At 36.4% G+C, this 23,382-nt stretch overlaps 1 protein-coding gene and 1 long non-coding RNA gene across 2 annotated transcripts; both read right to left on the minus strand.

Annotated features, from left to right (window-relative positions):
• Positions 1-17,454: 17,454 nt before the first annotated feature.
• On the minus strand, positions 17,455-18,229 carry LOC130592098 (uncharacterized). The gene is made up of 3 exons (XM_057396261.1): positions 18,206-18,229; positions 18,000-18,123; positions 17,455-17,854 (listed from the first exon to the last, which is right to left on the minus strand). Exons 2-3 carry the CDS (start codon positions 18,093-18,095, stop codon positions 17,516-17,518), a joined length of 435 nt encoding a protein of 144 aa, XP_057252244.1. The 5' UTR covers positions 18,096-18,123; positions 18,206-18,229; the 3' UTR covers positions 17,455-17,515.
• Positions 18,230-19,105: 876 nt separating this feature from the next.
• LOC130592100 (uncharacterized) lies at positions 19,106-19,656 on the minus strand. Its single transcript, XR_008970269.1, has 3 exons — positions 19,567-19,656; positions 19,386-19,485; positions 19,106-19,315 (listed from the first exon to the last, which is right to left on the minus strand). It is a non-coding gene; the product is annotated as an uncharacterized LOC130592100 (long non-coding RNA).
• Positions 19,657-23,382: the final 3,726 nt, after the last annotated feature.

Here is a 23,382-nt window from a genome sequence, read left to right on the forward strand (position 1 = left end):
TCGAAAACGAATTTGTTGCGTTCAAACCAAATATTCCATGCTAAAAAGCAGCCTCGCTGCACCAACTTAGCATCCAACTCGCCCCATTTCGAAACCATCTCGAGAACATCAAGATCAAAGGGCCCCATAATCATTTCGCTGCACCCACAATCCACCCATAGCCTGCGAATTCTTTCACAACCAAATAGAGCATGATGGACCGTTTCATCTACATCGGGACACCAAGGACAGGGAGCCGTCTCTATGATATGCCGAGCCTTAAGAGAAGCTCGAATAGGAAGTGTGCCAGTACACACTTTCAACAGAAAATGTCGCGCCTTAGGTGAGATCTCCAAGTTCCATAAACCAACCCAAGCATTGTGATAGTCATCTAGACTACCTCCTTTCCCCAACATGTAAGCTGTTTTGACCGTATATTTTCCATCTTTCGAGTAGGCCCACATCAAATCATCAACACCCCTACGGGAGCTAAGAGGGATAGCTAGGATGCATTTTATATCTCTTGCATTGAAATGTTGTTCAAGGATGTCGATGCGCCATTCCATCTTCTCATAATCAATCAAGTGACCCACAACTTTCAAGCTCTCTACTTCCGCACTCTCTATAAATCTCCCCTTCTCATCACCAATCCAAGGGTCCTTCCAGACATCAATGTATTTCCCACTTCCCACTCTGAACATAATCCCCTCCTTCACCAAACTTTTGGCACTCCAAATACTTCTCCAAGAAAAGCTTGTAGAGTACCCTAGACTCGCATTAAGCACATCACTAGTAGGGTGTATTTAGCCTTCATTACTCGACTAAGAAGAGAGTTTTTATAGTGAATGAGACGCCATACCTGTCTTCCCAACAAAGCATTATTGAAGACCGCTAGATCCTTGAAACCCAATCCACACATACACTTTGGCCGACACAATTTAACCCAACTCATCCAGTACATTTTCCGAGCCTCACCCTGGCCGCCCCACCAAAATCGAGCCATAGCTGAGCTAATCTCCTGAATGATAGCCATTGGGAACTTATACACCCCCATCAGATAAGAAGGAATGGCCTGAATGACAACTTTTATCAACACCTCTTTCCCTGCCCTTGAAAGGAGCTTTTCTTTCCAACCTCTCAACTTCTTCCACACACGGTCAATGATACAACGAAACATCATTTTCTTCGAATTGCCACAAGCAGTAGGGATACCCAGATACTTCTGATGCTTCTCAACTTGCTTCATCTGGAGTAGATTAATCAACTCATCTTTTCGTTCCCTGCTAACACCTTTACTGAAGGACGCCTCCGACTTTTCATAATTAATTTTCTGCCCGGATGCTTTTTTGTATTGGTTGAGAATATCAACAATTGCTAAGCATTCCTGTCGGGTGGCTCGAGTAAAGAGTAAGCTATCGTCTGCAAAAAGAAGGTGTGATACCTCGGGCCCATTTCTGCTAGCTTTTGCACCATGAAGAATTCTATCATTTACCTTCTGCTATATCATCTGCGAGAAAGCGTCAGCAACAAGGATAAAAAGAAAGGGAGAGGGGATCTCCCTGTCTCAGACCCCTTGTTGGTGAAACAGAGCCACACACTTTCCCATTGATCAGGAAAGAATAAGACACCTTAGACACACATTTCATCACCAAATTCACCCAACGACCATCAAAACCCATGGTAAGAAGAAGTTTACGCAGAAAACCCCATTCAACTCTGTCGTAGGCTTTGCTCATATCTAACTTCATAGCCATTATTCCCGTTCTGCTTTTATTACGTTGCTTCATCGTGTGAAAAAGCTCCAACACAATCAAAGAATTATCTGTAATCATACGATCAGGAACAAAAGCACTCTGATTCTCCGTAACAATGGTAGGGAGAATCTTTTTGAGCCTAATAACAAGAGCTTTAGAAGCAATATTATATAGCACATTACACAAACTTATAGGCCTAAAATCAGAAACGACAGTAGGGGATTTGACTTTAGGGATAAGAGCCACATTAGTACAGTTTACATCATCAGGATAATAAATACCATGTAAAATGTTGCTCACAAACTCAGATACCTCATCACCAATTATATGCCAGAACCTCTGATAAAAAATAGCATGCATACCATCAGGGCCAGGAGCTTTATATGGGTGCATTTGGCTAAGAGCTGAATAAATTTCCTCCTTAGAGTAAGGCCGCATAAGCTCATCATTCATCTCGTCTGTGATAGGCTTTCGGACATGCTTCAGAACCTCGCCAAACTGTTCATCTGATGGTTTATTTGAAGTGAAAATATTCTGAAAATATTTCTCCACCTCAAATTCAATCTCGGCTTCTTCTGTGTTCGAACTGCCCGAACTATCGAAAATGCCTTGAATAAAATTACGTTGCTTGCGTTGTGAAGCCTTGTGGTGAAAATATTTCGTATTACGATCCCCATCTTTTATATCTGCAACTCTGGACCTCAAATACCAAAAAGCCTCCTGTTTTGCATATAAATCATCAAGCTCCATTTCAAGTCTAGCACACATCTCACAACTCGACACCGAAATAGCAGCCTTTTGCGCCTCATGTAAAGCCTTTTCCGCTTTACCAATGAGCTTTGGAAGGTTCCCATACCCCTTCTTACTCCAAGCTACGAGCTCCCTTGCAATGGAACCAATTCGAGTTTGAATAGAATCCCCCTCCGCAGCCTCCCATGCTTTTTTCACCACTCCCTCACACGCCTCATCCAACAGCCAACATGTCTCAAATCTAAAACTTTTCCCCCCCTTGTACCACTCACTTGAGAAGGCCCCTCAGCTTTGAGAATAATCGCACAATGATCGGACTTATAACGAACTAAGTGTTCAGTGTAAGCCCTCGAAAAGAGATGCGACCACTCCAAAGAGACAAGATAACGATCAAGACGCTCCCTCACTCTCGTTTCTGGACTATTTCCTCTCTCCCAAGTGTACCATTGCCCTACAACTCGCAAATCACCAAGCCCACAATCATCCACAAAAGCTCGAAAACCTGCCATCTCTCTTCTATCTCGATTCGCCCCACCCTCTTTTTCTCCATAGTCAAGGATTTTATTAAAATCCCCTCCAATAACAACAGGAAGATCAGAACTACCACAAAGAGACCGCAAAAGAGACCATGTCTTATGTTTTTGAGCTTCCTCTGGCCATCCATAAACCCCGATAAATCTCCATCTAACACCACCCTTACTAACAACATCACCACAAATATGATTTTGAGAGAAGGAAACAAGAGTAAAAGAAATAGTAACATCATTCCACATCAAACTAAGGCCTCCAGCTAGCCCCACACACGAAACAGCAACAACATTAGTAAAACCAACTCTCTCTTTTAATTTTTCTGCAACATCTTTTTTTATTTTTATTTCCGACAAAAATATAATGTCGGGAGCATGAGATGAGGACCATCTCTTTAATTGACGAACTGTCTAGGGGTTGCCCGATCCCCAACAATTCCAACACATAATATTCATAATGCCGGGCGGGGTTGGGTTGAACCAACCTCCGCCTCGACAGTAACCAGAACACTGCCAGGAACATGGGACTCATCTAGTTTCATCTTTTTCACATTCACATTTTCCACCACCGTATCATCATTGACAACCATAGGATCCGGGAATTTTCGCTTATCTCCAGGCAAGTTATGACCTTGCACATTTGTTTCAACAGTGACATTTTCATTTATCTCCATGGGAACAACTCTTGCTTTTATTTTATGTTTACGAGATATAGTTTTGACAGGTTTAGGACCAACATTAAAACAAAAGTATCAACATTATGTGGCAGAGCCACGACATTCTGACCTGACTCCCCAGGGGGGATTGGCGTGGGAATGGGAGAGAGATGAACACTACCACTCACCCCATGTTGCTCGGAGTCAATCGTGAGAGGAAACGAGAGAGAAGGTTGTTTGGTTTCACATATTGGAGCCTCCTCTACAGTAGCAGCTTTGGTATTTGCAAAGGTAAGATTCCGAGCACAACTAAGGAAGGCCCTAGTCTCCTCTTCCATCTTTATTCTACCCTTTCTTGGAGATGCACGCAGCCATGACCCACATTGCTTCTCAACCTCCTTCTCCTCTTCTTGGTGTACCCGACAGTCCCGCTCAATGTGACCTATTATTCCACAAACGTAACAAAACGTCGGCAAACGTTCGTATTTAATCTCCACCATAACCGGTTCACCCTTCTTCAAAGAAATACGTTGAATCCGTCTCAATGGCTTGGTTACGTCTAAGAGCACACGTATTCGGGCCGACTTGTCCCACAAGATTCCGTCCGAATCATATTCAAGAACTTCTCCCATACTGTTCGCAATCATCTTGATATGTTTCTCCGTCCTATAAGCCATGGGCAGATTATAAAGACGAAGCCAAAAGGGGCACAACGTCAGAGACATATTTTAGCGCTGCAACTCTCCTTCAATTTCGCTCAAAAGTATGAGGTTTTGGTCAAAGGTCCAGGGTCTTCCAGCCAAGACCTTGGTTTTGTCTCTGAGATTAGCGAATTGCACCACGAAAAAACCGTTCTCTATCGAACGAAACAAGGCGCCATTAGAGATAGCCCTGATTTGGTTCAGAGTACGCTTTAAAGCCTCGAAATTGTATGATCGTACTGTCAAGACTCATCCTACTAAAGATAGGGCAAGATCATGGTTATCGTCCTCATTCGCATCGTCATCAAACGAAATCACTTGGTTTTCTGCTTCTGTAATCTTAAGATTCGATACTTTAATTGATATTTAATCCGCCATCACTAACTTCAATCCCTAGGAGGGATGAAAGCCTCGATGAATCGAGAAGAAAAAATGGAGGACCACGATTGTGACACTCAAACCCTAGGAACCTAGTGAGAGACTAGTATTTGTTGTTAATAATTAACATAATAATATCAATACTAATTATTATTATTATTATTATTATTTATTGTTATTAAATTGTTTATTCTTTTGACTCAGAGTGTGACTGGGCTTGAAAGTTGAGATTCCAATTTTTGATCAACTGATAGAAAAACAAACGGCAAAGATAACCAATTGTTTATTCTGGATTCTTATTTCTATTCAGGCCAAACTTGCTTTTGGGTTTTATTTTCTCTCTCCTCGTAACTTTCTTTTTATTTTCTTTTGACGCAAAACGCTATAACAAAAACTAACCAATATATAGCTGAAAGCCAGCCATTAAGTGGCACCAACAAATCCGTTAATTTTTCTTTCGTATTGAAAACAAATTAAATGAATCATAATTAAAGCAAATTTACGAAGAACACCTAAAAATTCAAAAGATAAAACCAAATAATACACAACAACGACTCCGAAAATCCAGGTTAATTACGCATACGAACAGAAATAAAACTCACAAATATGAAATCAAAAGGCAAAATCATAAACTAAATTGAAAAAAGAAAACAAAAAAAGAGGAGAGAGAAAGACGCAAAAACCTGAAACACGGAAGAAGCAAAGAGACAAAGAGGAAGGGTAGCGATGGACGTATGGCTTCCAGACGGATCGTGGCTGGATTCCGGCAGGCTGTGGCTTAGTTAGGGAGTTAGGTTGTTTGAGGGTTTGCTTTTCTCTCCTTCGTTTTTCAATTTACTCCCTCTGCTTTTATTTATTTGCTACATTTTCCAAAAAAGGTTGCTTTTTTTATTTGCTAAATTTTCTTATTAGGAGACTTGGCCCATCAAAAAGTGATAGTATTATATTTGTTTCCCCTCTTTTTTCACCAAAAAGTAGTATTTTTTTCCCTTTTCCCTTTTCCCACCCTATTTAACGCTAAAAGGGTAAAAAAGTACACTAAAAAATAATGAAAATGACATCTCTTAAATTCTTGTGTAAACCAAAATGTAGCAAATAAATAAAAGCAGAGGGAGTACTTTGCTTTGCCTTTGTCTGTTTACTTTGACCCACGACAGTTTTTCAATTTTCTTTTTTGTTTTTTTCTTTAAACCCTAAAAATTGTCTCTGTTAGATAAGGTAGAGGTTGAATAAGATATTGTCCACTCTGAAAAATACTACATTATCCTTACTAAAAAAAATCTTTAACTTCTTTTAAAGAAAATATGATATATACAATAGTTACCTGAAAAATACTCAATACTCTTTAATTCAGTCAAATCGATTCATTATTTATGTTCTTTCTGTTCAAAATTCATTCACAAAAAGATTAATATTCAAGGACGCTCACAACTTCTATTAGTTTTTTTTTGCATTATCGAATTAATATATCTAGATTCATCTATCTATCACATTTTAAGTTTAATTATAAATATAGTACGAATCTATATACTACTATAAAGCAATAAGGATTTGCTTATGTGTCAAGAGCAAATTGAATTGCTGATGTGTTAATCCTTTGTAATATCTTTTACAATTTTTTGCCACGTGTATTTACCTCTAAATATTTCTGTTATGCATTACTTTTTTTAGGCATATAATTGGAAAACTATTTAAGAAAGTTCTCTGTTATGGAATGTAAATCAACTAAATTTTAGGGATCGACTGCTATTAATTAGTAATTACTTATGCATCATAAAACTGCCAAAAAAAATATCTCCTAAATCCGATATTTTAGGCACTAATTAAAAAAATCATATCCCCTAAATACGGTATTTTAGAAACTAATTAAAAATTCATATCCCCTAAATTCGGTATTTAAGTTACTAATCATATATTTTGGCACTAATTTAGAAATAAATTTATAGCAAGAAGCTGATAATTTAGGTACTACTTAAGGTATTACAACTATTTAAATGAACATGTTGTACTCTCTTCTTAAACCCAAATTAAAACAGAAGTCTTAACAGATTATAATATTAAACTTAAAGTTTACCAAGGGACGTATTAATCATACAATAAGTTGTATTATATGTTTTTTTTTAAAAGTTCAAATTATAAGATCATTGACCACATATCCACACCATCAAAATTATAAGTTCATTGCAAACTATAAAATCGTGGGCCGTCATATTACAAAGACTATGGTGTATCGCATAAAACGATGATAATTATTAGTGAGTTACAATGTCATTAGCAATACAAAACACGATCCACGATAAAAATCAATAATAATTGATATTAGCACTTCATGTATAACACAAAAAAAAATAAACATCTTATGTATTAACACTTAGCTTGCATAAAAGAATAAACATCTTATGTACTAACACTTAGCTTGCACAAAAGAATAAACATCTTATGTACTAATACTTGCACAAAAGTCTAAACATCTTATGTACTAACACCTAATATTAAACTATCAACTAAAAAATGGATTAGCCAATATATTAATAGATAAGAAAAGATAACAAAGTCTCAAGAAAAGTTAACTTTCACTTGGCTCATGAGGTTTGTAAAACTTAAAGGAGGGTAGCTTAATTGTAACAACAAGCATGAGATGTCTTAAAGTTTAGTATAATAACAATGGGACCCCTTTCATTGTACAAAATATCACATCGCAGTATTTAAAGTCCGTTAGGAATATACTATCTTAACTGGTAAATGTATGTCATCGATATATAAGGTTAAAGATTAAAATTACATATAGAACTTATGTGAAATTTATTGTCCATAATTTTAGTGTAGTTGTATCTTTGTGAAGTTTATAAGTCATATACTTCCTCCGTTTCGAATTACTCGCTACACTTTGAAAATTCCACTATTCATGAATGAGGTTTGACCATGCATTATTTACTATTAGATAAAATCAAATGTTATAATGTAATATGTTGTCGGATTTGTCTCAATGTATATTTTCAGGAAATCAGAAGATTATACTTTACTCTAATAAATAATTAAAGATATTAGTAGTCATAGTAGTGCATCGACAAGCGTGGAAGTCAAAGTGTAGCGAGTAATTTGAAATAGAGGAAGTATATTTGTTCAGTTTATTCACAACAATCGAATCACAACTAAAAAAAATAATATTACCATACATATGAAATTTGAGAGCTCATAATTTCTAGGTGTTCATCTCAAAGAAAAGATAAAATATCATATAATATATTTTCACATATAAATTGTTTTTTATTTCTATAGATTACCGTTCATTTGGAACAAGTATTATTGACCTGGGTTAGTTAGCTAATCACAAATTCGCAATAAAAATGAAAAAAAGGGTGAATTGTGCATGTAACAAACAATTGACAATACAATTTATTCTATATTTTACTTTCCAAAATAAATAAAAAAAAGGGTCAAATAGTATGAAACTACAAGCTTTAAATTCTAAGAGGTGCATAGAATCTTACTTCTATCTAGAAGCCGAATATAATCTTAACAAAATCTAAGTTTGCTAATAAAGTTCCAAACTGTAACAAACCCTTGCTTAGAACTCTTAGTTTTCACTGCCGTAAAAAATCTATCTTTTTCCATCTCAATTTGAACATCTAGAAAGTGAATCATCATCTTCATATAAAAACTTATATAGATAACATCTGAATCTCACACATCTAATGTTAATGGATAAAAACACAATCAAATTCATTTTTTCTCCATTTTCGAAAATATCAAGTGTGTTCAATGAATCTGTGGTCAAACTTTTTGGATAATTTTTTTCGAATAAATCTGGAATTGAACGGGAAATTTTTTCTTTAATAACATAAGATTCAATTGATCGAATGTAGCAATTTTTCAAATAAATTTCCATTTTATTTAAATATGATATTGCCCAAATTCAGGAGAAAGGTTCAATTAAATATAATAATTCTAACTATGTTTTAAATCTTCATTTTTGGTTTGTAATTTGCACGGGTTCAGTTAGCCATATCAAGAGTTACCAAGATTAGGGTTTGAAATTTTATTTGTCATAAAGATCACGGGATCTCAAGACAACAAAAGAGTGGGGGCGAGAGGGACTGTGGAAAGTAGGGACGACAGAAAGTGGGAAAAGAAGTGGTTGCATGATTGGATCCCAATAATGGAGCAAATTGTGATTTTAATTGGTCCTCAATGTGAAGCAAGGGGTAGAGCAAAGACTTTTTCAGTCAACGCTGCACGATAATATTAATTACATCAGTATTGAACGCACGGGTTGTAAGTCAGTTTTAAAATATTCCTGATATGATTATAAAAAATTTAAATCACGATCTAATATTCACCCCATGATTTCGGGAAAAACATATTAAAGTCACAAAATTTATATAAAAAAAAAAATTCCGTGCATTTTGCACGGGTCAAAACCTAGTGTAGTATATAATAGAATGCCAAGTTTTGAAATTAATGTATGCACCGCGTGCATATGTGCTATTTTTTTAAGCGAGGGGACATCTGTCCCATGTCCCCTGGCTGGCTCCGCCTCTGTGTTTCAGAAAAGTTAGGTATCATTTTTCTCCTTAATTTCTTGTATTTTATTGTAAAGTAATCGATTATCGCTCTTCTACACCTAAAAAAAAATTAGAGAGAAATTTGAGGTTCTAAGATAGCGGCTTGCTTAGAGAATAGCTAGAGCGTTAAAGATGAGAGAAAACAATAAAAGTCATAACTTGGAAGAGCGATGATGGTAATGTCCGTTAGTAATTAAGGTCAATTGGAATCTATTTTTTTTATTAGGAAAGATAATTGGTCTGAATATAAACCTCTGCTAGCCTACTAGCATGTAGGGCACACCAGCTCATATGTTTGTTGCAAGACTCAACAATCCAGAAGTAAATGTTCCAACATATTATTGAGATGAGTATTCGAACCATGGGTAATATGCCTTGTAATTCGGGGCAGTACTCCACTGAACTACCGCCTCTCCCTCGGACAATTAGATTTCATGACATAATATGGTTTATTATGAAAGCATTGAGGATTTGAGATATATGGTGAATTAAAACAATTTACTTAAATGGTTTAAAATCTAAAACAACAAAAATATACTAACATATGATATTTTTTCTATCTAAATTCTATTGGCCAAAAAATATCATAATTATATTTTAACATTCTTTTTTTTTACACTTGTAACAAACTTACATAATGTTATCGTTATATCTTTATATATATATTTTATCTTACTAATGTGCTTTTTTGGTCGAAGGTAAAAGACGAAATACAAATTCAAATGAATAAAAAAAAAAAAAAACTTTCTTTTGGGTTTTAAGTGTAGTTTGGCTACCTGTTATAAATGAAATCCTTCTCTCTTATATAAAAAAATTGCAGACTAGCTCATTAAAGTCAAAATTTTGAGCAATCTATAAACAATTTGGCAATTTAGGATCAAGGTTAAACAGGGAAAGTAATCAACTATGAAATTCTCTAACTCCTTTTTCCACATTTATTTCAGATTTTTTTTTGGGATGATTTCATAATTGAAGCATTAAATCGTGAAAAGTAAAGAATACAACAACTAAAGGTAAATCAAAAGCCTACTTTTCCTTCAACAGATGAAAAAGCAAAGGAAAACTAGGTTTAAGGCTAGAAATTATCTCTCACAATCTAAAAAAAAAAAAAGAAACATCACATTCGAGAAATATGGGGAAAATCCCAAATAAATAGCAGAAAAGGGATGAATAATGAATTAGATGCAGTCATAAATAAGTCAACAAAAACACAGAAAATAAAAAAATGTAATCAGCAAATAAAAGTAAGATCTTAAGAGGAAAAACAAAGTTTGAAAGACATACCAAACCAAATTCACCGCACTGGGTTAAATTTCTTTATTTATTTATCGTATTCTGAAGAGAAGAAAGGGTTTAGTAAGAGAGGAAAAAGATGAGAGAGAATGAGCGAATAAAAGAAAGAGGAGAGAGAAAGACCCAAAAACCTGAAACACGGAGAAGAAGCAAAGAGACAGATAGGGAGGTAGCGATGGACGTATGGCTGCCGGCGGATCGTGGCTAGATTCCGGCAGGCTGCGGCTTAGTCAGGAGTTAGGGTTTTTGAGGCTTTGCTTTTCTCTCCTTCGTTTTTCAATTTGCTTTGCTGTGCCTTTGTCTGTTTACTTTGACCCACGTCAGTATTTCAATTTCCTTTTTTGTTTTTTTCTTTAAACCCTAAAATTGTCTCTGTTATATAAGGCAAAGGATGAATAAGATATTGTCCCCTCTGAAAATACTACATTATCCTTATTAATCTAATTATGGAAAAAAAATCTTCAACTTCTTTTAAAGAAAATCTGATATGATATATACAAGGGTCACATGAAAAACACTCAATACTCTTTAATTCAGTTAAATCGATTCATTATTTATGTTCTTTCTGTTCAAAATTCATTCACAAAAGATTCATATTCAACGACGCTCACAACTTCTATATATTAGTTTTTTTTTTTCCATTATCGAATTAATATATCTAGATTCATCTATTTATCACATTTTAAGTTTAATTATAAATATAGTACGAATGTACTATATAATAGAATGCCAAGTTTTGAAATTAATGCACGCACCGCGTGCATATGTGCTATTTTTTTTTAAGCGGGGGGACATTTGTCCCATGTCCCCCGGCTGGCTTCGTCTTTGTGTTTTAGAAAAGTTAGGTGTCATTTTTCTCCTTAATTTCTTGTATTTTATTGTAAAGTAATCTATTATCACTCTTCTACACCTAAAAGAAATTAGAGAGAAATTTGAGGTTCTAAGATAGCAGCTTGCTTAGAGAATAGTTAGAGCGTTAAAGATGAGAGAAAACAATAAAAGTCATAACTTGGAAGAGCGATGATGGTAATGTCTGTTAGTAATTAAGGTCAATTGGATTCTATTTCTTTTTATTAGGAAAGATAATTGGTCTGAATATCAACATCTGTTAGCATACTAACATGTAGGGCACACCAGCTCATATGTTGGTTGCATGACTAAACAATCCATAAGTAAATGTTCCAACATATTATTGAGATGAATATTCGAACCATAATATGTCATGTAATTCGGGGTGGTACTCCACTGAACTACCGCCTCTCCGATCCCTCGGATGATTAGATTTCATGACATAATATGGTTTATTATGAAAGCATTGAGGATTTGAGGTATATGGTGAATTAAAACAATTTACTTAAATGGTTTAAAATCTAAAACAACAAAGTTATATTAACATATGATATTTTTTCTATCTAAATTATATTGGCCAAAAAAATATCATAATTATATTTTAACATTCTTTTTTTTAACACTTGTAACAATCTTACATAATGTTATCCTTATATCTTTATATATATATTTCATCTCACTCATGTGCTTTTTTGGTCGAAGGTAAAAGACGAAATACAAATTCTGCAATGAATAAAAAAAAAAAGAAAATTCGTCAGAAACCACCTTGTATAATCACTTTTTTTTTTTAAGAAACCACCTTTTAAAAAAATTTGGTTATTAGCCACCTTTTTAGTTCTTTTTTTTTGTTGGAAGCCACCACTTGTCGGAATCCGGTGGTTGACCTCGATTTTCCGGCGTTGACCATCAGATTTTCGCCATTTTTTTCCATATTTTCGTCATTTCTTCAACCTTCACGCTTCTCCCTTCTTCTTCTAGCATCTTCCTCCCTCGAATTTTTCTTTTAGGATCAGTTTAGGATTGATTTTTTTTATTTTAGACTGATCAGTTTAGAAATGAAGAGTTTGTATAAAATGATTTGTTGTTACAATGGGACCTGAGGAAGAGATTGAGGTGCTCAAGAGAGAGGAAAGAGATAGATGAAGGTAGATAATGGGTTCGGGGGAAAATCGGGGAAAAAAAAGGAAGAAAGAAGGGTGTTATGACATCACGTGCCATGCATGTGATGGTCAACGCTGGAAATCGTCAGTCAATGCCCCTTTTCCGACAACAGGTGGCTTCCAACAAAAAAAAAAAAAACTAAAAAGGTGGCTAATTAACCAAATTTTTTCTAAAAGGTGGTTTCTCACAAAAAAAATGGTTATAAAAGGTGGTTTTTGACGGTTAGAGCAAAAAATATTTAGAGCAAACATATCAACCAATTTTATTTTCCATAGATAGGTTAGAGCAAAAAATATTTCCTATTTTACATCAAACTGTGAAATAATTCTCAGTATTTCGTCCACATAGGATGGGACTTTGTAAATTTTAATTTAATTTTATTACTCTTAGAACAAAATCGCTAAGTGAAGTAGCGGTTAACTCAGAGAGAAAATCACTAATCCCACTTACGGTTCTAATCAGAAGACAATAATATTATAGAGCTCAGTTGGGAAGAAACTTGTATTAAGTACATTTCTTATTGTTGAGTGAGGGTTCGATTACCATAGCAAGCGAATTTTGAATTTATTTTGAAAACAATTGTTTTTTTTTTTTGAAATTTGAAAACAATTGATAGCCTCACCATATCTACTCTAAGTTGCTAGTGGTAAGAGTATTTCTTTTAATGTCTAATAACAATACAGAGTCAGTGAGCTAACGCCTGTGGAAAAAACGTCAAATGACACATTACAACAGATTTGATTTAAAAAAATCAGATTCTTAAAGGCAATGATTTTTGGCGTCAAAGCTGGTTTGAAAACAATGCTTTGTGAATATTGCAAGAAGATATAGAAGCGAAATGAGTTTTATGAGCTTTGTTAACTTAAGCTCGAAACCTCCGATGGTTGTTGCTAAGCTAGTTTATTGGACAGGACTGTCCAATAGAATAAGGGATGAGCTATTATTACCGGGCTTCATTACTCTTTATTTCTTAGTGGACATGGTTTATTATAGTGTTTAAATGGAAAGGACCCGAACGGGGTGTTATTGGGCAACCCACTATCAAATTATTATTGTCCACTAAAATCATTAAATGGTCTGATTTTTTTTTTCTCTTCACTATCCTTTGTCTTTCAGTCGACAAAGAATTACTTTGATTTTTTGCACAAAAGATAGTTTATCCTATATAATACTAGAATTTTTTGCACACGATGCGTGCTTGAATTTTTTTTTAAACAAAACTCGATTTTCTTCGGCATAAGAGTCAAAATTTGAACATTAGACATATGAAGAATAATTGTTTTTAGTTGCAAAATTTGATTGGTTTAGTTTTTGTCACTTAAGTCTCTCACCATTCTTTTTGTTTTTTTTTTTTACTTTTCAAAGTTAAATTCTATGAACAAAATAGAAGTTTTATTGAATTTAGTTATGATTTCTAATATTATAATTTTTAAGTTGATTTTTGAATTAAGTACAGTACTTCATAAATTGTAAAGAATGTGGACACTTTGATTTCAAGTCAACTTTTTCATAGGTTGTAGTTTGTACGTGAATTTTTAAGTTTTTGTAAAGTTTCCTCATTTCAGTGATTTGCATAACGTAAATTATGCAATTTTATGATTTTAATTGATTTGTGAGTGATTGTTATAATTATATTTTTGGTATTTTTATTTGAAGCCCCCTTTGATTTGTAAGTGAATTTGTAATTTAGAATGGGAAGGGGGTAACATAGTGTCTTCATTTGGGGACACCATAGTTCCCCTTCCCTTACACAACAAGAATGTTAGTGTTTAGCGTCCGAAAAAATCGGACGGTAAAAATGCGGAGTCGGACGCTAAACAAATTAGCGTCCGATAACGGACGCTAAACAGCTGATGCAAAACACCTGGTCGCTAATGGCTAGCTTAGCGTCCGATTGACGGACGCTAAAATATAGCGACCGCTTTTCGACATTTAACGTCTGATTCGGTGACTGACGCCAACTAGCGTCCATTTGTAGAGGCGGACGGTATTTAGCGTCCGTTTTTAGTGGCGGACGCTAGTTAGCGTCGGCTATGGCGGACGCAAATTACCGTCCGCTTCCACAGACGGACGCTAGTTGGCGTCGGATAATCGGACGCTAGTTTTCCAGACGGTCGCTAATTCCTCGCCCTTTTCTGTAGGTCCAATGACTTTTAGCGGACGTTAATCTCCAATGGCGGACGCTAATTCCTTTTTTTTTTTTTTTAATAATTGTAATTTAATAGTTTTTAACCTGTTTCGTTTTCCAATCAAATATATACTCAAGCTGTCCGCTAATGCGCTAAATTCTGCACTAATGACCTGTTTGCATTAAATATAAATTCATAAATACACTAATATAAATTCATACATACATAAAAATAAGTTAACGGTTTTAACTAAATTATATGTTTTCACGTTCCGAAATATAAACAAGATAGATAGTGCAAGCTAATGTAGGATCCTAAGTCGCACACGCATCACCACCGCCGGTGGGGGGTCTCGAGGCTCGGGAGGGGGAATGAACCACCACACTGGCTCATCATCTGGCTGTATGTCTCCATAGTGGCCCTCATCTGCGTCAGGTACTCATATACACCCTGCGATCCTCCTCTCTCTCCTTTTGCCTGGCGATGCGTTCCTCTTCTATCACCTTCTGCATCCGCTCACGTTCTCTTTGCATCTCGGCTCTCTCTTCCTCAAACTTCGCAGACAACAGAGAATACATGGAAGGAGTGCAACTGGAGGACGAACTACCTCCTCCCCTCGAAGACCTCTCAAAATAGAGGTCTGCACTCGTCCCAAACAGGAACCCACCCTTTCTTTCTGCCACCAACAGTCTCAAAGAAAATCTGGTTCGGGGCCTTGGTTTCACCTCTTTCTTCACATTGAGCAACAGTTTTGTCATAACTTTCCTGCAAGAATGGATTAAGCAAGTTTAAGACACTTAACCAATCAATATGAGAAAAACTAAGCCATTTCGAGTCCTTTTTGGGTTTCATGTTCCTATAATCCTACCTCTATGTCTATTTCAAGTTCTTATTGCTTATGCAAGTCCTAGAATACTCATTTAAACTTTCTACTACTTGGTTGTATGATTCTAAGCAAGTTTAAGACACTTAGCCAATCAATATGAGAAAAACTAAGCCATTTCGAGCCTTTTTTGGGTTTCATGTTCCTATAATCCTACCTCTATGTCTATTTCAAGTTCTTATTGCTTATGCAAGTCCTAGAATACTCTTTTACACTTTCTACTACTTGGTTGTATGATTCTAAGCAAGTTTAATACACGTAGCCAATGAAAATGAGAGAAACTAAGCCATTTCGAGCCCTTTTTTGGGTTTCATGTTCCTATAATCCTACATCTATGCCTATTCCAAGTTCTAATGGCTCATGCAAGTCCTAAAATACTCATTTAAACTTTCTACTACTTGGTTATATGATTCTAAGCAAGTTTAATACACTTATCCAATGAAAATGAGAGAAATTAAGCCATTTAGAGCCCTTTTTTGGGTTTCATGTTCTTATAATCCTACCTCTATGTCTATTTCAAGTTCTTATTGCTTATGCAAGTCCTAGAATACTCATTTAAACTTTCTACTACTTGGTTGTATGATTCTAAGCAAGTTATACACTTATCCAATGAAAATGAGAAAACTAAGCCATTTCGAGCCCTTTTTTGGGTTTCATGTTCCTATAATCTACCTCTATGTCTATTTCAAGTTCTTATTGCTTATGCAAGTCCTAGAATACTCATTTAAACTTTCTACTACTTGGTTGTATGATTCTAAGCAAGTTTAATACACTTATCCAATGAAAATGAGAGAAACTAAGCCATTTCGAGCCCTTTTTTGGGTTTCATGTTCCTATAATCCTACCTCTATGTCTATTTCAAGTTCTTATTGCTTATGCAAGTCCTAGAATACTCATTTAAACTTTCTACTACTTGGTTGTATGATTCTAAGCAAGTTTAATACACGTAGCCAATGAAAATGAGAGAAACTAAGCCATTTCGAGCCCTTTTTTGGGTTTCATGTTCCTATAATCCTACATCTATGCCTATTCCAAATTCTAATGGCTCATGCAAGTCCTAAAATACTCATTTAAACTTTATACTACTTGGTTGTATGATTCTAAGCAAGTTTAATACACTTATCCAATGAAAATGAGAGAAACTAAGCCATTTCGAGCCCTTTTTTGGGTTTCATGTTCCTATAATCCTACCTCTATGTCTATTTCAAGTTCTTATTGCTTATGCAAGTCCTAGAATACTCATTTAAACTTTCTACTACTTGGTTGTATGATTCTAAGCAAGTTTAATACACTTATCCAATGAAAATGAGAGAAACTAAGCCATTTCGAGCCCTTTTTTGGGTTTCATGTTCCTATAATGCTACCTCTATGTCTATTTCAAGTTCTTATTGTTATGCAAGTCCTAGAATACTCATTTAAACTTTCTACTACTTGGTTGTATGATTCTAAGCAAGTTTAATACACTAGCCAATGAAAATGAGAGAAACTAAGCCATTTCGAGCCCTTTTTTGGGTTTCATGTTCCTATAATCCTACATCTATGCCTATTCCAAGTTCTAATGGCTCATGCAAGTCCTAAAATACTCATTTAAACTTTCTACTACTTGGTTGTATGATTCTAAGCAAGTTTAATACACGTAGCCAATGAAAATGAGAGAAACTAAGCCATTTCGAGCCCTTTTTTGGGTTTCATGTTCCTTTAAACTTTCTACTACTTAGTTGTATGATTCTAAGCAAGTTTAAGACACTTACCTTGATTTTTTGGACTTTGTCGTTGATCGGAACCTTCTTTCCAGACTCATCCTCATGTGTGTGTCCATGAACAAGTCCACAGCGGAAGGCAGCATCCCTCCACGCTGTGCGGCCTACACGTTCAAAGACATTAATTAAATCAAGTTTTTGTATTAAATGTATTCAAACAAGTTACACTTACCAATCTCTTGGCGCGCTCTGCTGAGGAAATAGAACCCTGGACATGAGAAGGAGGTACGCTGCTGGTCAAGTCACCTCCTCGCCGGTTCTTGCTAGCCTTCTGAGATCGTGCTTTGAAATCCTTGTCTTGAGCATTCTTCATCATCTGCTCGTGAATGCTCAGAGACAACCATGTCGGACAAACACTACCCTTCTTCTTTACTATCGAGTGGTGATTATCTTTCAATCGTTTGGCCATTTTCCTGTCGTATGTAGACCTCACTTGGGATTGAAGCTCCTCCCTCCATTTATATGAGCCCTACATGCATATAAGAAACCAATCACAAAGGGTTAGTTTACATATTATAAACTTAAGTATAAAGGGTTAGTTTACATATATAAGAAAACTAAGCACAACGAGTTAATATTTTTACATATTATAAACTTAACAAATATGATTTCACCTTGAAAATAGAGAACCAAAGGTTTTTTGTATCGTCATCAACCTGCGAATAGTTCCTCCATGGATGATGGAAATGTTGCTTGAAGCATTTAGTCATGTTGCGAATGACTCCATTGTCTTCAAACCTGAAAAAGCAATTAAAACCAAGTGAATAACACCAATAAAATCTATTAAAAGTAATAAAGTATTACGCTCATAATAACTTACCAAAGTCCATTGGGATCCAACTCCTTTTTGTGTCACCTACCCCAGCCTCATGATTATCCTCGTCCCTCTCCAACTCGCCATCACGCTCAGGCTGAGGCTCACTACCCCATCACGAGGACCACCTCCGGATCCGGTACCTGATGACATCTGCAAAAGCTTGAAAGTAATCACATATTATAATCAATAAACTATGAAATTAATCATAAACAATTATAAAACCGTAGTACAAAATATTGAAAATCACATAATTAATCAATTTAAAAAGCTTCAAATTAAAAACATATTAAATGACTAAAACACATATAATAAAATAAATAATATGTCTTACACATAGAGGTCTGCACTAGCGATAAAATGACAAACATATTGTCTTACAACAAAAGCAAACTACATAAGGTAACAAAATACACTAAACGTCATCAAACAAATCATCCTCGTCATCATCCTCGTCACTCAAATCACCAGCTCGTCGCTGCTTTCATAATCACTTGGTTCTCCTTGTTCATTCGGCGCCTCAAATTCCATGATCTCATCATTATTGTTGTCGTCACCAGCATCATAATCTGGTATCTCATTCGGAGCACAAAGAACTGCAGCGGTATCAACTCTTTCCTCCTGGAGAACATCCAAATCAACCGGGGCATCAACTTCGGACCTTGCCTTCGTTTTAAACACAGCCCACCATTGCAGTTTATCCCTCCTAAGACTGGGATACGGCGCGTAGTATACTTGGCTAACTTGGTACGACAATACAAACGGATCATATTTTGGGTATTTCTTGGTGTGATTGACTTCCACAAGTTTGTATTGTTCATGAATGTTCATACCCTTGTCCGAGTCCATCCAATTGCACTTGAACAAAATTGTCTTATAAACAGCCAAATTACCATGGTACACCAGTTCAATAACCTCCTCCAAAATGCCAAAGTAATCAGCTCTATCAGCAGCTTGTACACATACACCATAGTTCATAGTTGACTTATTCTTGCCATATTCCTGTGTATGAAAGTTATATCCATTCACAAAGAACTGATTCCACGTTCTCACTTGTCTGGAAGGACCCATAGCAAGAGCTCGAGTGACATCGTCACTTGTCATGGCACCAAGGACCTGATTTTAGGAACTAAGTTAGTTCATGAAGGAATCTCAATGGTTATAACAAATAATGTACGAAACTCACATTTGTCTTGAACCAACTAGGGAACTCGGCTTCGCATTTGCTCCACACATCATCCTTAGCAATGTTCGGTCTTGAATTGACAATATAATCCTCGAATCGCCTTGAGTAAGTAATGTCACACACGTTAGGCAAAGGACAAGTAGAATATAACACAATGGGTCTACAACTTCTCCCAAATTACCTTTCATAATCACTTAAGATGCCACTGTTTGCAAGTACGTAAAGATGTGCTCGATCGTACTCCTTGTCTTGCAACCATCGCAAACGTCCATCTGTTCCGGTCGACCGCAGTCTTCCCTGAACAACTCGGGGACACCAAGACCATGTGTGCTAGCGACATCAGGATTAACATTTCTTCCTAAGTCCCTTGATTTTGTGTCAACCCCGGGCTGAAAGTAGTTGGAGCAGAAGTTCGCTATCTCCTCAGTTACGTAGGCATTGCATATTGAACCTTCAACACGTGCTTTGTTTCCCACTTTACGTTTTAAATGGTTAAGCAACCTGTCCGTAAGGTGAGGATTAGCATTTTATGTATGAATTCAGTATTGTATGACACTTAAAACAAATTCAATTACCTTTCGAAAGGGTACATCCATCTATACTGGACGGGACCACCAACTTTTGCTTCATAAGGCAAGTGAACCGGCAAGTGCTCCATTGAATTAAAAAATGATGGAGGAAAGATTTTTTCCAACTTGCATAAGATCTCAGCGATGTTGTTCTCTAAGCGCTTCATCTCACTGACTTTGATTGTGGACGCACACAAGTCTCGAAAGAATTGACTTATTTCGGTTATCGCCTTCCAAACATGCAAAGGAAGCAATTCTTTTAGACCAACCGGCAACGCCTCTCCATGAATACATGACAGTCATGGCTCTTCAATCCTTGCAATTTACTGCAACTAAGATCCACGCATCTACTCAAGTTCGATGCAAAGCCATCTGGAAACTTCAATCACGTACCCACTCACAAAATACCTTTTTCTGAGCCTTGTCGAGTGTGTAAGGTGCTTTAGGCTTGGCCAAATTCCCCACACCATCATCAACAAGCTCCAGTTCCCGGCGTTTGCAAACATTGCCATATCCTTTCTTGCACTAAGGGTGTCTGAAGTTTGACCCTTCACATCCATCACAGTGTTAATGAGTTGGTCAAAAAATTCTTCTCAACATGCATGACATCTAAGTTGTGACGGATAATCAAATCTTTCCAATATGGAAGCTCCCACAAATATTCTGTTTCAACCAACCTTTTTTATCCTTCTTCAATCGGTTCAGCGCCTCGGGACCATCAGTTGCTTTAGGTAAGTCCTTCACGCACTGCCACAGTTCCTCTCCAGACATTATGTGAGGAGCTACGCCATTCTCAACCTTATTCTTACAAAAAGCAGTCTTATTCCTTCGAAATGGGTGGTCAGAATGAAGAAATTGTCGATGACAATCGAACCATGTCACTTTACCCCCATGTTCAAGCCAGAATGCCTTGCTTTTCTCCATGCAATAAGGACATGCCTTCTTTCCAGCAGTAGACCATCCGGACAACATACCATACGCAGGAAAGTCACTAATTGTCCAAAGCAACGATGCTCGAAGGTTGAAATTTTGCTTCCTTGAAACATCATAGGTCGTAGCCCCAATATGCCACAACTGCTTCAACTCTTCAACTAGAGGCTGCATAAACACATCCAAGTTTCCTTTGGGATTTTTAGGTCCCGGAACGAGCAAAGAAAGAAACATGAATGGTTTCTTCATGCACATGGATGGAGGCAAATTGTATGGTGTGAGGATAACTGGCCAGCATGAATATTGCCCTCCAAACTTACCATATGGAGAAAATCCATCGGTGCACAGCCCGAGTCTAACATTTCGAGCCTCGGCGGGAAATCGGGAAAGGTTCTATCAAAGTGTTTCCATGCTTCACTGTCACTTGGATGTGCTAAGGTACCCTGCATTCGAGGATTGTCGGCATGCCATGTCATTTCTCAGAGATATTCTTAGTTGCAAACAACCTCTGCAACCTCGGTGTGATTGGAAAGTACATTAACACTTTTGCAGGATAAGTTTGCCCTTAGAAGTTTTCTTGTACCGATCACTACGCATACACTACATTTATCTAAGTGAGCATCGCCCTTCCAAAACAACATACAACCTTTAGGACATGCATGTATCCTCTCATGAGGAAGCTCCAAACCCTTTAGACTTTGTTTGTGTCGTAGAAAGTTCTTCCCATGTTGTTGTTCTGGGGTATCACCTCATTCAATAAACTAAGAAAACCATCAACACACCTGTGTGGTAGGTTATACTCACACTTTAAACTTATGATTCTAGAAGCCATCTCCAGCACGGACATCTTGCTCCCTTCATACAAGGGATTCTCGGCCGCCTTAAGAAGGTCAAAAAACTTCTTTGCTTCACCATTTGGTTCTTCTTCAACTGAGTTTGAACCGGCAAGCATGGCATGATCTTCAGTATTCCCTAAAGCATCCACAACCATATCCACATATGGATTTGACTGAGCAGAAGATGAGGAGGACCCGTAGCACGTTCACCATGACATAACCACTCAAAGTAATTCGGTTTAAAACCCTTACTGTACAAATGTACTTTGACCGTGTCCACATCCAAATAACGCAAGTTATTACACCTCATGCATGGACATTTTATCTTATCACCGTCATTTAAATGAGGATGTTGTAAACAAAACTCAATGAAACTTATAACTCCTTTCACATACTCAGTTTCTAAGGGCACGCCCATCAAGTCTTTCATACATCAGCTACGTTCCTTCCTTTTCATAATTTAAAACTCTACTATAACTGCAGTATCAATTCACTATATTCACTACTTGTTAATGGAAGTACGTAAGATATGTAGTGGACAAATAGTAGATAATTTATGAATAATTAAGAATTACTAAACAAATCCAAAAGATTAACAACACTATATAATAAATAAATTACAAATATATAGTGCACATATACTTAATATACACTAAGTTTATTATACTAAACAATCAATTCAATTCGATACACATAAATATAAGTGTAATAAATTAATCACTCAATTTATCTAAAGCATGTAACATTAATAACATTACTTCACTAATTATTATGAATAAATTAAACAAGTTGATGAACAACACCAATACTAAACATGTTCTTTTATCAACAACACTTAACATATTCAATTATCAACAACAACACTTAACATATATAATTATCAACAACAACAACACTTAACATGTTCAATTATCAACAACAAATTCACTAAACAACAACAACAATACAATTAAAAACAACAACAAATTCACTAAACAACAACAATACAATTAAAAACAACAACAAATTCATTAAACAACAACAACAATACAATTAAAAACAACAACCATCATCACACACAACAACAACAACTATCAATAACAACTATGAACAACAACTATACATCAAAAATACCAAAAACCCTAATTAACAAAGAAATTCAAGCAAAAAATCAACAAAATTAAAGTATAAATCCATACCTTAAACAACTGTAGAAGGGAGAGAAAAGGAGGCGGCGGCTCGGCGGCAGCTCGGCGGCGGCTCGGCGGCGGCAAATCTGCCCTAGAAGAGAGAGCTGCGGCGCCACGTGAAGAGAGAGCCACGCGAAGAGAGAGAGAAATCAGCGGTAGTGTAGAGTGTCCGGCGGCAAAGTCGCGAGTCGCCGGCGAGAGAGAGAGAAAGCAGTGGCCGGCGAAAATGAAAGAGAGAGAGAAAGCAGTTTTCGTAGATTTGAAAAGTGCGGTCGAAAATTTCTGGGGAGGGGTCGATGAGTGTTTGGTATATCCGCCCAAATAGCGTCCGCCTATGGACTTTACCGTCCGCCTGACGGACGCTATTTTGCGTCTGGCGTAAAATCAGACGCTGACTGGCCGTGTCGGACGCTATTTTGCGTCTGCAGAAAGATCGGACGCTATTTACCGTCTGACTGTATTTCGGACGCTATTTTCGCGGATATCGTCTGTT

The sequence above is a fragment of the Beta vulgaris genome, chromosome 1, assembly GCF_026745355.1.
Source record: "Beta vulgaris subsp. vulgaris cultivar EL10 chromosome 1, EL10.2, whole genome shotgun sequence".
Taxonomy (NCBI): domain Eukaryota; kingdom Viridiplantae; phylum Streptophyta; class Magnoliopsida; order Caryophyllales; family Amaranthaceae; genus Beta; species Beta vulgaris.

Bases quoted from the DNA above. Each gene is read 5' to 3' on its own strand.
- LOC130592098 (XM_057396261.1), bottom strand. From the start codon at position 18,095: ATGACTAAATGCTTCAAGCAACATTTCCATCATCCATGGAGGAACTAT. The intron at 17,855-17,999 runs GTGAAATCATAT...ATATGCATGTAG, and splicing joins TTTGGTTCTCTATTTTCAAG to GGCTCATATAAATGGAGGGA.